We start from the raw sequence: 13,010 nt of genomic DNA on the forward strand, positions 1-13,010 counted from the left end.
TGTTACAGGAACATGGTGGGGAGCACACCCGGAAGATCTGATCAGGCTGTACCAAACAACCATTCTGTCGGTTTTAGAATACGGTAGCTTTTGTTTTCAATCCGCGGCGACAACACACTTGCTGAAGCTTCAACGGGTTCAGTACCGTTGCCTTCGGATCGCGTTAGGTTGCATGAACTTGACTCACACAATGATTTTAGAGGTACTTGATGGTGATTTTAGAGGTACTTGCTGGTGTACCTCTGACAGACCGCTTTGCGGAGTTGTCGTTCCGGTTCCTCATCCGATGCGAGGTCGTGAATCCAATGGTCATAGAAAATTTCGAAAAGCTGCTCGAACAGAACCCTCAAACTCGTTTTATGAGTGTGTACTACTGGTACATGACGCTGGAGGCAAGCACATCATCGGTTAACACCAATCGTGACAACTTCTCAGACTTCGATAGCTCCTCTGTGGATTTTAGAGCCGACCTACTGATGTACTGATGTACTAGCGCTCTCACGCCGCATATATGAGAGTTGGGATTGGCGTTCTTGGTGATAATTGTAGGAAAAACACTTATCTACAAGTTTGCCAAACATCTCATTTCAATATTAGGCTTTGAACTGAGTTATAGATAAATGAGTCAAAAGATTACGAGGTGTCGATCCTTGCTTAAGTTAGCTTCACGGGGATTTCAGCGGTGCTTTGAAGTGTTTCTTAAATGTTTTAGGTGGTTTCAGAAGAGATTCAAGATGTTCCAGACTGTGTACGATTGTAGATCTGATAACCTATACTCAAGGGGGCTCTAAAAGATTCTTAAACGAATATTGAACTTACCACTTGTCAACACAAAGTTGCGTGAGGCTGTGTAAGCATGACTTTTATTCAATCATTAAATGATTTCTTGAAGCACACAAGTTGTGCATGTATATTCGATGCCGTATGCTAGAAGAAAGTTCTTTGGAAACCTTGAACAGTCCCAAACCAACCCCATCCCCCTATATTGCCCCCTTGAGCACGCCCTGAACTCCCCTTGACTCCACTTGCAACTTAATGTCCTTAAACCAACCTTAACCCTAATCTAAAACACTTCAACTGCTCTATACACAATCAGATTCCATTTAGGTAACGTTACCTAAATGGAGGGATCTAAATAGATTTTACCTAAATGGATTCGACCTAAATGGAGGTTTGAGTGTATGGAAAATTTTTCAACCAGACTTTAAAACAGTCTTATTGCTACTCTTAATACGGTTTGAAAAACCTCTCCGAGAGCGGTTCACTTAGCCGGAAGATGCTTTGTGTGAGCATGTTATGGAATAGGTGTCAAACTATCAAATCATTGCTAATTTGAGCAAAATTAACTATTTTCCATTCAATTCTTCAATATGGCAACGACCATAATTGGCGGAATTGAAACGAAAGCAAGTTTACTTTTATAAGGACCACAATAAACCTAGTTTTTGCTTTTCCTCCAACAGATGTCGTTACTAATCTAATGGATGACCAACTGTTGAAATTTTTAACAGTTTTATTGTGGTAATAATGAATGCCAGAAGGTTTACATATCGGAGAGTTTTGTTCACTCTTAAAATCTGGCTCTATGGATATCTTCAAGTATAAAATAAAACATTTCATCAATAGTTTTCATAAAAGTAGTCATTAAACTGTGAGCTTTTATTATTGCTGTAATAAAACCCTAATAAAAATCAAACAAAACAAATCAACAATGGAATTGATCTGTGGGCTGGCATAATTGTCCATGGTATGATACAAATACCCTATATGCTGATAAACTTTTATTTGAGAAAGAAATACAAGCTAGTTTTCATACCACATACAATATCCTCGAAACGAAGCTGAAATACAAATTGGCATTCATAAATACCTATTTAGTTTCTCTGCATGTCGATTCAAATAAAAGCCAAAATATAGGAAAAGAATATCATTTCGACTCAATGTCAAGATTGTCAAGTGCAATGCAAACCAAAAAGGCAACGGAAACAGGGCTCTTCCAAATAAAAAAAAAATGAAATCAAAACGATACGACTGCCAGTGCCAGAGGGCAAGACGTGCAGGCATCAAATAAAAGACGGCTGATGACACATGTGATTTTTTTATCTGTTCCATATATGACCTAGGTACAGTGTGCACACAAACACATTATGACGAATCATTTTTCAGTTTTCATTTTCGCTCTCACTCGCTTCAAATCCGCCGGCTGAGCTGCTGGGTATGCTAGAATTGAACGGCTAATCCTGAATAAATGAAAAATTCAGATGTCATTCAAAATCGACGACAGTCAGTGTGCTGGTGGTAGGTACTGATGCTGCTGCAATATCCGTCGTCCTCGGTGTCGACGACGCCGTAGTCGTTGACTGATGCAAGTTCGTTCAATTGCATTCGGTCGGGCTCAGGGACAAATTGGTTATGCATGGTTTATATTTCGAGTTTTTTTTCTCGTTGAAATATGATCGAATCTTTTCGGTAATTGAATTGAGCGCACCAAAATATATCTAAATCGGATTGATGAATGATGAAAAGATTAATCCAATCAACTTTGAATGGACATGGTTATGTGGGATAAAAAAACTTTCTAAAGTCGATAATGAAAAAGCAGTTTTTTTATGTAAAATAATGAAATTGTGGTGAACATTGAGATCTAGCTCCAGCATGAAAAATGGGATAAATTGTGGAGTAAATCGACAAATTCTCCAGAGAGTAAACTTTTTTTTTAGAAAATTTGCTAACAATTTTATGAGATTTATTTCTTTTAAGATTTTTTTCAACCTTTTCGAAAGAAGCTATGCAAGCAATTGATCGAATCTGTCGTCTTAATGATACAAAAATAAACAAACACGAAAAAAAACAAAACTGACTAGATTTTCCCTGAGTCTTTCAAATTGCAAGTTTCGAAGATCCTGTCACTTTCAAAGCAAATAAACAGAAATGTAACTCAATTCACTGCCGATGTTGCCCACTTGTCTGATGTTTTGCCACAACTACTCCACAACGGGAAACGCTGACGTTATCTGATTGAAGTCCCAGGCGGGAGCTGTCTTTATCGACCCCAGGCACTACTGCTGGATCCATCTAGCAGCGCAGCGTACCAACTGGATTGCAGCTGTTGTAGGTATTAACCCATCACGGTTTGCAGTGAAAATGTGCTACACTTTTCGAAATTTCACCGGCCCAGTCGAACAGTCCGATGCCAGCACCGTTGAGCTTCGAGGGACTAATCAGAACGGCGGCGCTGACCGCAACGTTCGTGGTGCGGTTCGTTTAGCGTTCGATGCGATGGAACGACGAAATTAAACCACTACGGACGGGCTTAGCTCAACGCGGGAAGACTAGGCAAATATGTATGTGGAAGCGGTTCTGCAGAGACTAGGTGCACTGTCTCTATTTCGCTACTTCTGGAGAAGAGTTTTCCGTGAAGAAACTATGCCCATATGGTTTATGGGAATACACACAAGGAAGGCATTTAATTACATTGTACCGCTGCTGCGTGTACATTTCACTCAGGTGGGATGTTGCAGATTGGGCATTTTATGCGTTAGTGTGTCGAGTATATAGTGATTTGTTTTTAGTGCAACGTGCAGCAGTGTACGGTTTCAATCATTCACTAGTTCTGCGAAGAAACATCCCAAGTAATTTTTTTAGTCAAATAGGCTAGAAGAGATTTTTAGAACCATCATAAAACCAAAATAAAAGGAATAAGGTTTTATGACAGTCATCAAAAACTCTTTGAGACTATCCAAATAGTGAAAAATGAAAATGTTACTTGGGAGGGATGCCTTAGCTTCAATCGAGAGAATTTCCATAATTTTAGCATATAACAATTAGGTACGGAAAAACTTGTAATTAATTAGAAGACAGCGAATGTAGTTAGTTGGCAAATTGAGACATTAATTTGTAAAAATAACGCGTTCTGGTGGGATTCGAACATACGCCTCCGTATTTGCTACACCGGCGTTTCAATCAACTAAGCCACAGAACAGGTAACGATTCTGCGGAATAGAAAGCCAAACTGTAAAAAAAGGAATGTTCATGGTGTGGGTTCGGAGTCAGTCAGAATTGGAAAAAAAATTGGAAGCCTATTATGTAGTTTCGAAAGTTCTTCGATATGTGTCCTTAATTAACATCTGATCATTTTTTCATGCTTTCTCATAATGAGAGGATAGCTACTCATAAATGATAAGATAATGACCGTCAGATGATATCACGATTTACTAGAGTTATCAAGGTGTATCAAAAAGCCTAATAATTCTCTGTGTTTCTGTATTTTTCTCTTATACTCGCACTTTTATTAGCTCTAGATTACAGCCTGTTCCAATACCGTTTTCTTTTCCGTCGAAATTTTTCAGATATTTTTCATAAACAACATAACGCTATTGAAAAAGGGACTTTGGTCTCTAACAGTGTTACGCATCACATAAAATTTCAAAAATGTCCATGCAGAGGGTTTTTTAATCAATCCCGGCAGAAATTCCTGAAAGAATCACAGCAGAAACCCCGGGATGAAACCCGAGAGGAACCCTTGAAACACATAAACAAACAAGTAAAAGAATCTCAGAAAGAATCTTCCAAGAAATACCAGTAAGAATCCCAGCATTTATGTATACCTGAAAGAATTCCCATTGGATTATTTGAATATATCTTGACAGAAATCTTTGGAAGAATCACAGTAGGAATCCTTGAAGGAATGTCGACTGAAATTCCTAAAATAATACTTCCAGGGTTTTATGAAGCCCGGTAGAAACCCACACAGTTTCTCCTAAAGGAATTCCAGCTGAAAGCTGAGCAGAACTCACTGAAGGGGTCATAGATGGAATACCGGAGGAATTATTGTTGTTAAAAACCGGCAATCTTCCAACACTGATTGTAGTGGAGTGAATTCCGAGCGCTCCCCTGAAAGTATCCGTCATCGCGACAATAGAAAGAAGTCAACACCTGAACTACAGTAACGTAAACCGAAGCATTGTTGAGATTCTGCATTGCCGTATAATTTGCCAAAGTAGGCCGTAAAAATCATTAAATCTGCTCTTGCACGTAGCTCCACTCCGGCGGTTTGGATAAAATAAGAGTTCGTTGATTGAGCTGCACGGTAAGCTTCATCTTAGCCTGATTATATGTTGATCCTTTCACCGATATTTACTGCAGCGATCCAGTTGCAATCATAGGCTGTGAAGTTTACGCCTTTCTTCAGCAGCTGAAATTTGCCGACGAAGCCGGACTGAGAAAACGTGCTAAGTGTAGTGAAGACACGTATAGTTGAACCGTGAGTTTATTCTTTACTAAAATTTGATACCCTAAATTAAAAAACTAACTCTTTAAAACCTACCTATATTTGAAGATCCTAGTTAAGATTTAGCTTAAAGTTATATACATGAATTTGTTCCTAAACATACATGCATTTGATAGGTTAAGGTGAAATCAACCTGAATTGTTGGAAATCGAGGTTTCTTAAGTCGTGCAGGAGATCACTGAATGTAAGTTTGTCATTCTATAGAACTTTGAATTGGAACCAAACTAATGTTATCTTAAATAAATTACAGCTTTGAGCTGCGTCTGCAAAGAACTGCTAAAGGAAGTGTTTTGCCTGCCCTGAAACCCTCCGAGCCGCAACAAAACTCAAAGATTCATTGAGTGAATCTGAAGCTGCACAGTAAGCAGCCAAGTAAGCAGTTAGAAGTGCTGCTAAGTAAGCAGCAGGATGAATTCCGTTCGCACTTGCGAAAAATGCCACACCAGTGGTACGGTTGAACAGATGGTTGGTTGCGACATGTGCGACATCTGGCTCCACATGAAATGTGCTGGTGTTACGACCGACAACGCAGATCCTGACAAAAGCTGGCGCTGCGAACGATGCCTACATGATGAGGCGACGGAACGAACCAGCCATCGTAGCCGAAAGACCAGCAGGACGACAAGCAGCATCTTGGCCCAGCGGACAGAGTTGGCCCTACAGCTACTTGAGGAAGAACAGGCCCTGATCAAGAGAAATCGTGAACGAGAGGACGAGTTCCTCAAAAAGGAAGCGGAAATGCAAAGGAAGAGAGCGGAGGAGGATGCCAAGCTGCTGAAGCAGAAACATGACCTGTTGAAGTCATTAGAGGACGGAAATGGTAGCATCAGAAGCGGAATTAGCAGCAACGCGAGTCGAAGAAGGGTACAGGAATGGCTCGGAACCAATAGTGGTGGTTTGGTGCCGGTAACTGAGCAGCCACAGATGTCTGGACCTACCGCCCAACTATCCGCTACTCCATCGGAGATATCAGCACTTCCCATTATGCCACCACGGAAGTCCGATGCCGACGTCCTTCTCAGCCAAGATGCAGAGGGAAGTACTATCGCTCCCAAATCAACGTCAACACCGCAGAAAACCTTAAGTACACCATTAATTCTCTCTAACACACCAGTCCTTCCAATGGTTGTGCCCTCTCAAGTGGCCACCAGTGCTTCAAATGCAAAGTGGGGTGGGTACTACCAGGGGATTAATGTCTTTTCATCGTCCGCCCTTCCGACGATCCCTGAAAACAAACCGAGCGTGACAAATGTCCATACAACAAATGCACCTCTCGGGAGTCACGCTACTTCACAAGCGATTCCCCTTTCGATTGGGTATCCCCCCATATATACTACTGGTTCAAAATTCTCATTTGCTTCTGGGTATGAAAGTATGTCAACCGGACAGACAGTACCAGTCAATCCATCCAGTTCACCGTTTGTGTCAGTGCCAGCCCAATCGTTCGGGCTTACGCCAAGTGTAGTGACAACGAGTTCCTTGTTGAAGTCGGGAGTGCCTTACCCAGGTCAGTGGAACGAACTTCAGACTTTTCCAGTAGTACCAGCGCGTTCAACAGGGTTGTACGCACAAGCACAGTTTGGTCAACGAATGGATGGCAGCTCCAATCCCGTGGTTACAGCAGCAAACGTGAGCAATTCGGATGTGCATCAGGTCAGTAGATCACGGTACCCCGTGCCATCCGGCGTGCAGCAGCAGAATGAGCCGGTTCAATCTGCGTCAACTGGTGTGCAGCAGCCGAATGTGTCATTTCTTCCGGCACCATCCGGTGCACAGCAGTTCAATGTGCCTCTCCAACAAGCGCCATCCGGCGCACAAATGGCGGCGCGGCAAGTAATGCCGCGCGAATTACCGACGTTCGCTGGCGACCCACAAGACTGGCCGTTGTTCTCCAGTTCGTTTTACAACTCAACGGCGGCTTGTGGATTCACGGATGTGGAGAATCTGGCTAGACTACAACGTTGCTTGAAGGGACATGCGCTAGACTCGGTGAAGAGCCGTCTGCTGTTGCCACAGTCAGTGCCACACGTGATGGAGACACTACGGATGCTGTATGGACGACCAGAAATCCTGATCCACTCCCTGCTGCAAAATTTGCGAAATGTACCGTCACCGAAAACTGAGAATTTGCAGTCAATCATCAACTACGGGATGGCCGTACGTAATCTTGTCGATCACATGCATGTTGCGGATCTGGTGGAGCACTTGCGCAATCCAATGTTGGTGCACGAGCTGGTGGAGAGGCTGCCACCACAAATGCGAATGCAGTGGTCCTGGTACAAACGCTCAATCCCGGACGTCAACCTGGCGACGTTCGGTGATTTCATGTCAGAGTTAGTGAAGACAGCGACAGATGTTACGATGCCCAGAGATGCTTCAATGCAACAGGGCAAGTCTGTCAATACAGGACGAGAGAAGCAGAATCTATACGTCCACACGGAGGCTGATAACGGCCAATTAGCAGCAACGATGACGAAAGAACCGGAGATTGCAAAGAGATCGTGCCCTTACTGTTCGGACGACGGTCACGAAGGTGTAGCACGATGCCCTCAGTTCAAGGCATTGGATCTGGATGGGAGATGGAAGGCGATACGATCGAAGGGGCTGTGCCGAACATGCTTGATTCCGCATCGCAAGTGGCCATGCCGTTCGAGCAAGGAGTGTGGAGTAGATGGTTGCCGTTTTCGTCACAATGCTTTGCTACATTCACGGGCAGCGACGGAGTCAGCCGCTGCTCATCCGAAGCCCAGCGAAAACATCGCGCGACAGAATCATCATTCTGCGACGAAATTCTCACTGTTTCGCTATCTACCAGTAACGCTTGAAGCGAATGGAAGAAAGGTCGAAACTTTCGCATTTCTAGACGATGGAAGTGAGTCTACGTTGATGGAAGCCGGACTAGCACAGGAGTTGGACATTGTCGGCCCCGAAGAATCTCTCTGGCTTTCCTGGACCGGGAACATATCTCGGGAAGAGAAGGGATCACAACGAATCTCAGTGGCTATCTCGGGAACTGGACTCAAGAGTCAATACCAGCTGAGCAACGTACGTACGGTGCAGAAGTTGAAACTACAAGGTCAATCGTTCCAGTATACCGAGCTTCAAACGATCTATCCACATCTAAGAGGACTACCGCTTCATAGTTACTCAGAAGCAGTACCGAGAATCATCATCGGTATCGAACACGCACGGATGCTTACTACTCTAAAGGTGCGAGAAGGCAGAGCCAACGAACCAGTTGCGGCAAAGACGCGGCTTGGCTGGTGCGTGTACGGTAAACAGGTCGACGGTAGCGATGCTGTAACGCGGCTGCATGTGCATTTAGAGGAACACGGGAATCGTGAGTTGCATGAGCTGATGAAGCAGTACTTCAGCATCGAGGAGGCAGCGGTGGCTACTCCGTTAGAGTCGGAAGAGGATAAACGGGCCCGCAAAATTCTGGAGAGAACAACAAGAAGAGTCAACGGTAGCTTCGAAACTGGGCTCCTGTGGAAGTATGACCGACCGTCGTTCCCAAACAGCTATCCACTTGCAGTGCGGAGGATGCAGTCATTGGAGAAGCGGCTGGCTAAAGAACCAGGTCTCAAAGAACGAGTGGACGATCAGATAGCGGAGTACGAGTTCAAGGGATACGCCCACCGAATAACACAAGAGGAAGTTGAGGCAACAAATCCAGACCGTGTGTGGTACCTGCCGCTCAGCATCGTGAGGAACCCGAAGAAGCCGGAGAAAATTCGTCTGATTTGGGACGCGGCAGCCCGCGTCAATGGCGTTTCGTTCAATGACATGCTCATCAAAGGGCCAGACATGCTGACGTCGCTGTTCACAGTTCTGCTACGGTTCCGTCAGCGATCAGTTGCCGTGTGTGGAGACATACGGGAAATGTTCCACCAAGTTAGGATCATCCCACAAGACAAGCAGTCGCAGCGGTTTCTCTATCGAAATCATCCAGATCAGCCCCCTCAGGTCTTCGTCATGGACGTAGCAACGTTCGGTGCGACGTGCTCGCCATGCTCCGCACAGTTCGTGAAGAACACCAACGCCCAGGACTTCGCATCGCAATTCCCGAGAGCTGCAGAGGCGATAATCAATGCTCATTACGTTGACGACTACCTTGACAGTGTAGATACGATCGACGAAGCGGTCGAATTGGTAAAGGACGTAAAGTTCGTTCACGCTCAAGGTGGTTTCGACATCCGGAACTTCTCATCAAATTCGTCTGAAGTATTACAGCGTCTGGGCGAGGCCGAGAACGTGAATGATAAATCAATGGTTCTGGATAAACCTCCGGATACGGAGCGTGTTCTGGGAATGGTATGGAAATCAACAGTTGACGTGTTTACCTTCGATACCACTCTGAAAGATGATCTTACGAAGCTACTGGCAGTAGGAGACACGCCCACGAAACGGCAGGTGTTGAGGCTCGTTATGTCGTTATTTGACCCTTACGGGTTCATCGCCCACTTCATCATCCACGGCAAGATCCTCATGCAGCATATTTGGAGAACTGGCACAGACTGGGACGAAAAGATTGTGGATGAGCTACACGATCTGTGGAACGATTGGACACGTCTTCTGAAAGAATTGGGCGAAGTAGAGGTTCCCCGCTGTTTCTTCGGTATGGCAGACAGTAAGCTGCACAGCAGGATACAACTTCATGTGTTCGTCGATGCCAGCGAACTAGCGTATGCTTGTGTAGCATATCTACGTATCGTCTACGACAGGGAAGTGAGATGCGTATTAGTTGCAGCGAAGACAAAGGTGGCGCCGCTTAAACCGCTCTCCATCCCTCGTTTAGAGCTGCAAGCCGGTTTGATTGGTAGCCGGTTGCTGAACAACATCTGTAATGCTTTGGAGCTGCCCATAGAAAAGCGGTACATTTGGACAGATTCCAGAACATGTCTCTCTTGGGTTCGCTCAGATAGTCGGCGCTATCATCCATACGTAGGATTTCGTGTCGGCGAGATTCTGAATTCTTCTACCATCGATGAGTGGCACTACGTCCCCTCGAAACAGAACGTGGCTGACGACGCCACGAAGTGGGGAGTTGGACCTAGCTTCAGTGCAAGCAGTCGCTGGTACACGGGTCCGGATTATCTCTTCTTGTCGGAGAACGAATGGCCAGAGCAGCCGGTGAAACAATGGACGACCGATGAGGAGCTACGTACAAGATTTCAGCATCATCGAGACATGCCGCAACCTTTGATTGACGTGAGTAGATTCTCAAATTGGAACCGCCTGTTACGCACGACGGCATATTTGCTACGCGCAGTGAAGTTGTTCCGGACACGAAGCAAATCGGGACCGCTGACCAGCGAGGAGTTGCTGCAGGCTGAAAACTTGCTGTGGCGACAGGTGCAGTGTGAATCATTCCCCGACGAATACTGTGTGCTGGAGTTCAACAAGGAGAACCCTGAGGAGGAGCAAAAACGAATCGAGAAGAGCAGTCCATTGTATGAACAGTCGCCGTTTATGGATGATGTGGGCGTGATAAGGATGAATAGTAGAATTGGTGCTGCTCCCACCGCACCCTTTGGAATGAAATATCCAATTATCTTGCCGAAAGATCACTATCTGACCGCTCTTTTGGTCGATAGTTATCACCGACGATTCAAACATCAGAACCGTGAAACGGTGTTCAACGAGATACGTCAGCAGTTTCGAATTCCGAAGTTGCGCCCGCTGATACAACGTGTCGCCCGGAGCTGCCAGAGCTGCAGGCTTCGGAAGTCAGCACCACGACCACCGATTATGGCTCCACTTCCGAAGGTTCGGTTGACACCCCACATTCGGGCGTTCAGCCACACCGGCGTCGACTACTTCGGCCCGATCCTGGTTAAGCAGGGACGTAGTTTAGTGAAACGCTGGGTGGCGCTCTTCACGTGTCTTACTACACGAGCGGTACACCTAGAGATAGTGTACAGCCTTTCAACACAGTCCTGTGTGATGGCAATCCGCCGATTCGTTGCGCGCAGAGGATTCCCGTCAGACCTTTACTCAGATAACGGAACCTGTTTTCGCGGAGCTAGCAACCTGTTGACGGACCAGATGGAAGCCATTCACGAGCACTGCGCTGTGACCTTCACCAATGCCAGAACGAGTTGGCACTTCAATCCCCCCTCTGCACCTCACATGGGGGGCTGTTGGGAACGGATGGTGCGTTCTGTGAAAGCCGCTATGGGCGCCATCTCAGAACACCCTCGCCATCCAAGCGACGAGGTTCTGGAAACTGTAGTGTTGGAAGCCGAAGCGATTGTGAACTCACGGCCGCTGACCTACGTACCACTCGACACCGAAAACCAAGAGGCATTAACACCGAACCATTTTCTGCTGTACGGATCAAGTGGTGTGGTGCAACCGCGGACTTCACTGGTGGCTGACGGTGCCACGCTACGGGACAGCTGGAAGCTAGCCCAGTATCTATCAGATTTGTTTTGGAAACGCTGGGTCCGTGAGTATCTACCGACGCTCACTAGACGGACTAAGTGGTTCGAGCCTGCGAAGCCTATGGAACCCGGAGATTTAGTCGTTATTGTCGAAGAAAACAAGCGGAATGGATGGCAGCGAGGACGTGTCGTCGAAATTATGCGCGGCAGGGATGGCCAGGCTCGAAGCGCAGTGATACGCACCGCTGACGGGATCTTGAAACGGCCGATAGTGAAGCTGGCGTTACTGGAAGTTCGCGATGATCAGGAACAAGGACCCCCGGAACTACACGGGAGGGGGAATGTTAAAAACCGGCAATCTTCCAACACTGATTGTAGTGGAGTGAATTCCGAGCGCTCCCCTGAAAGTATCCGTCATCGCGACAATAGAAAGAAGTCAACACCTGAACTACAGTAACGTAAACCGAAGCATTGTTGAGATTCTGCATTGCCGTATAATTTGCCAAAGTAGGCCGTAAAAATCATTAAATCTGCTCTTGCACGTAGCTCCACTCCGGCGGTTTGGATAAAATAAGAGTTCGTTGATTGAGCTGCACGGTAAGCTTCATCTTAGCCTGATTATATGTTGATCCTTTCACCGATATTTACTGCAGCGATCCAGTTGCAATCATAGGCTGTGAAGTTTACGCCTTTCTTCAGCAGCTGAAATTTGCCGACGAAGCCGGACTGAGAAAACGTGCTAAGTGTAGTGAAGACACGTATAGTTGAACCGTGAGTTTATTCTTTACTAAAATTTGATACCCTAAATTAAAAAACTAACTCTTTAAAACCTACCTATATTTGAAGATCCTAGTTAAGATTTAGCTTAAAGTTATATACATGAATTTGTTCCTAAACATACATGCATTTGATAGGTTAAGGTGAAATCAACCTGAATTGTTGGAAATCGAGGTTTCTTAAGTCGTGCAGGAGATCACTGAATGTAAGTTTGTCATTCTATAGAACTTTGAATTGGAACCAAACTAATGTTATCTTAAATAAATTACAGCTTTGAGCTGCGTCTGCAAAGAACTGCTAAAGGAAGTGTTTTGCCTGCCCTGAAACCCTCCGATCCACAACAATTGTGAAAACTCCTGAAAAATTTGGGATTTTTTTAAGGAATTTCATTAGAAATTTCGTCACGAATATCTAAAAAATCCAGGACTACTTGAAGAAATCTCCTTTATATTTTTTTTCCTTAAGGAATCCAGGAACGAATCTTTGGAGTGGTTTCAGCAAGAATCCCTAAAGGAGAGCCGAACTGAATACCTAAAAGAATCCTTTCAGGATTTTCT

The 13,010-nt window shown here is 45.2% G+C and overlaps 1 protein-coding gene across 1 annotated transcript; it reads left to right on the forward strand.

The window, feature by feature from the left end:
- The first annotated feature begins 4,840 nt into the window (after positions 1 to 4,840).
- LOC134288907 (uncharacterized) lies at positions 4,841 to 11,775 on the forward strand. Its single transcript, XM_062854838.1, has 3 exons — positions 4,841 to 5,089; positions 5,146 to 11,701; positions 11,767 to 11,775. Exons 2-3 carry the CDS (start codon positions 5,699 to 5,701, stop codon positions 11,773 to 11,775), a joined length of 6,012 nt encoding a protein of 2,003 aa, XP_062710822.1. The 5' UTR covers positions 4,841 to 5,089; positions 5,146 to 5,698.
- Positions 11,776 to 13,010: the final 1,235 nt, after the last annotated feature.

Source organism: Aedes albopictus, chromosome 2 (genome assembly GCF_035046485.1).
Source record: "Aedes albopictus strain Foshan chromosome 2, AalbF5, whole genome shotgun sequence".
NCBI lineage: Eukaryota > Metazoa > Arthropoda > Insecta > Diptera > Culicidae > Aedes > Aedes albopictus.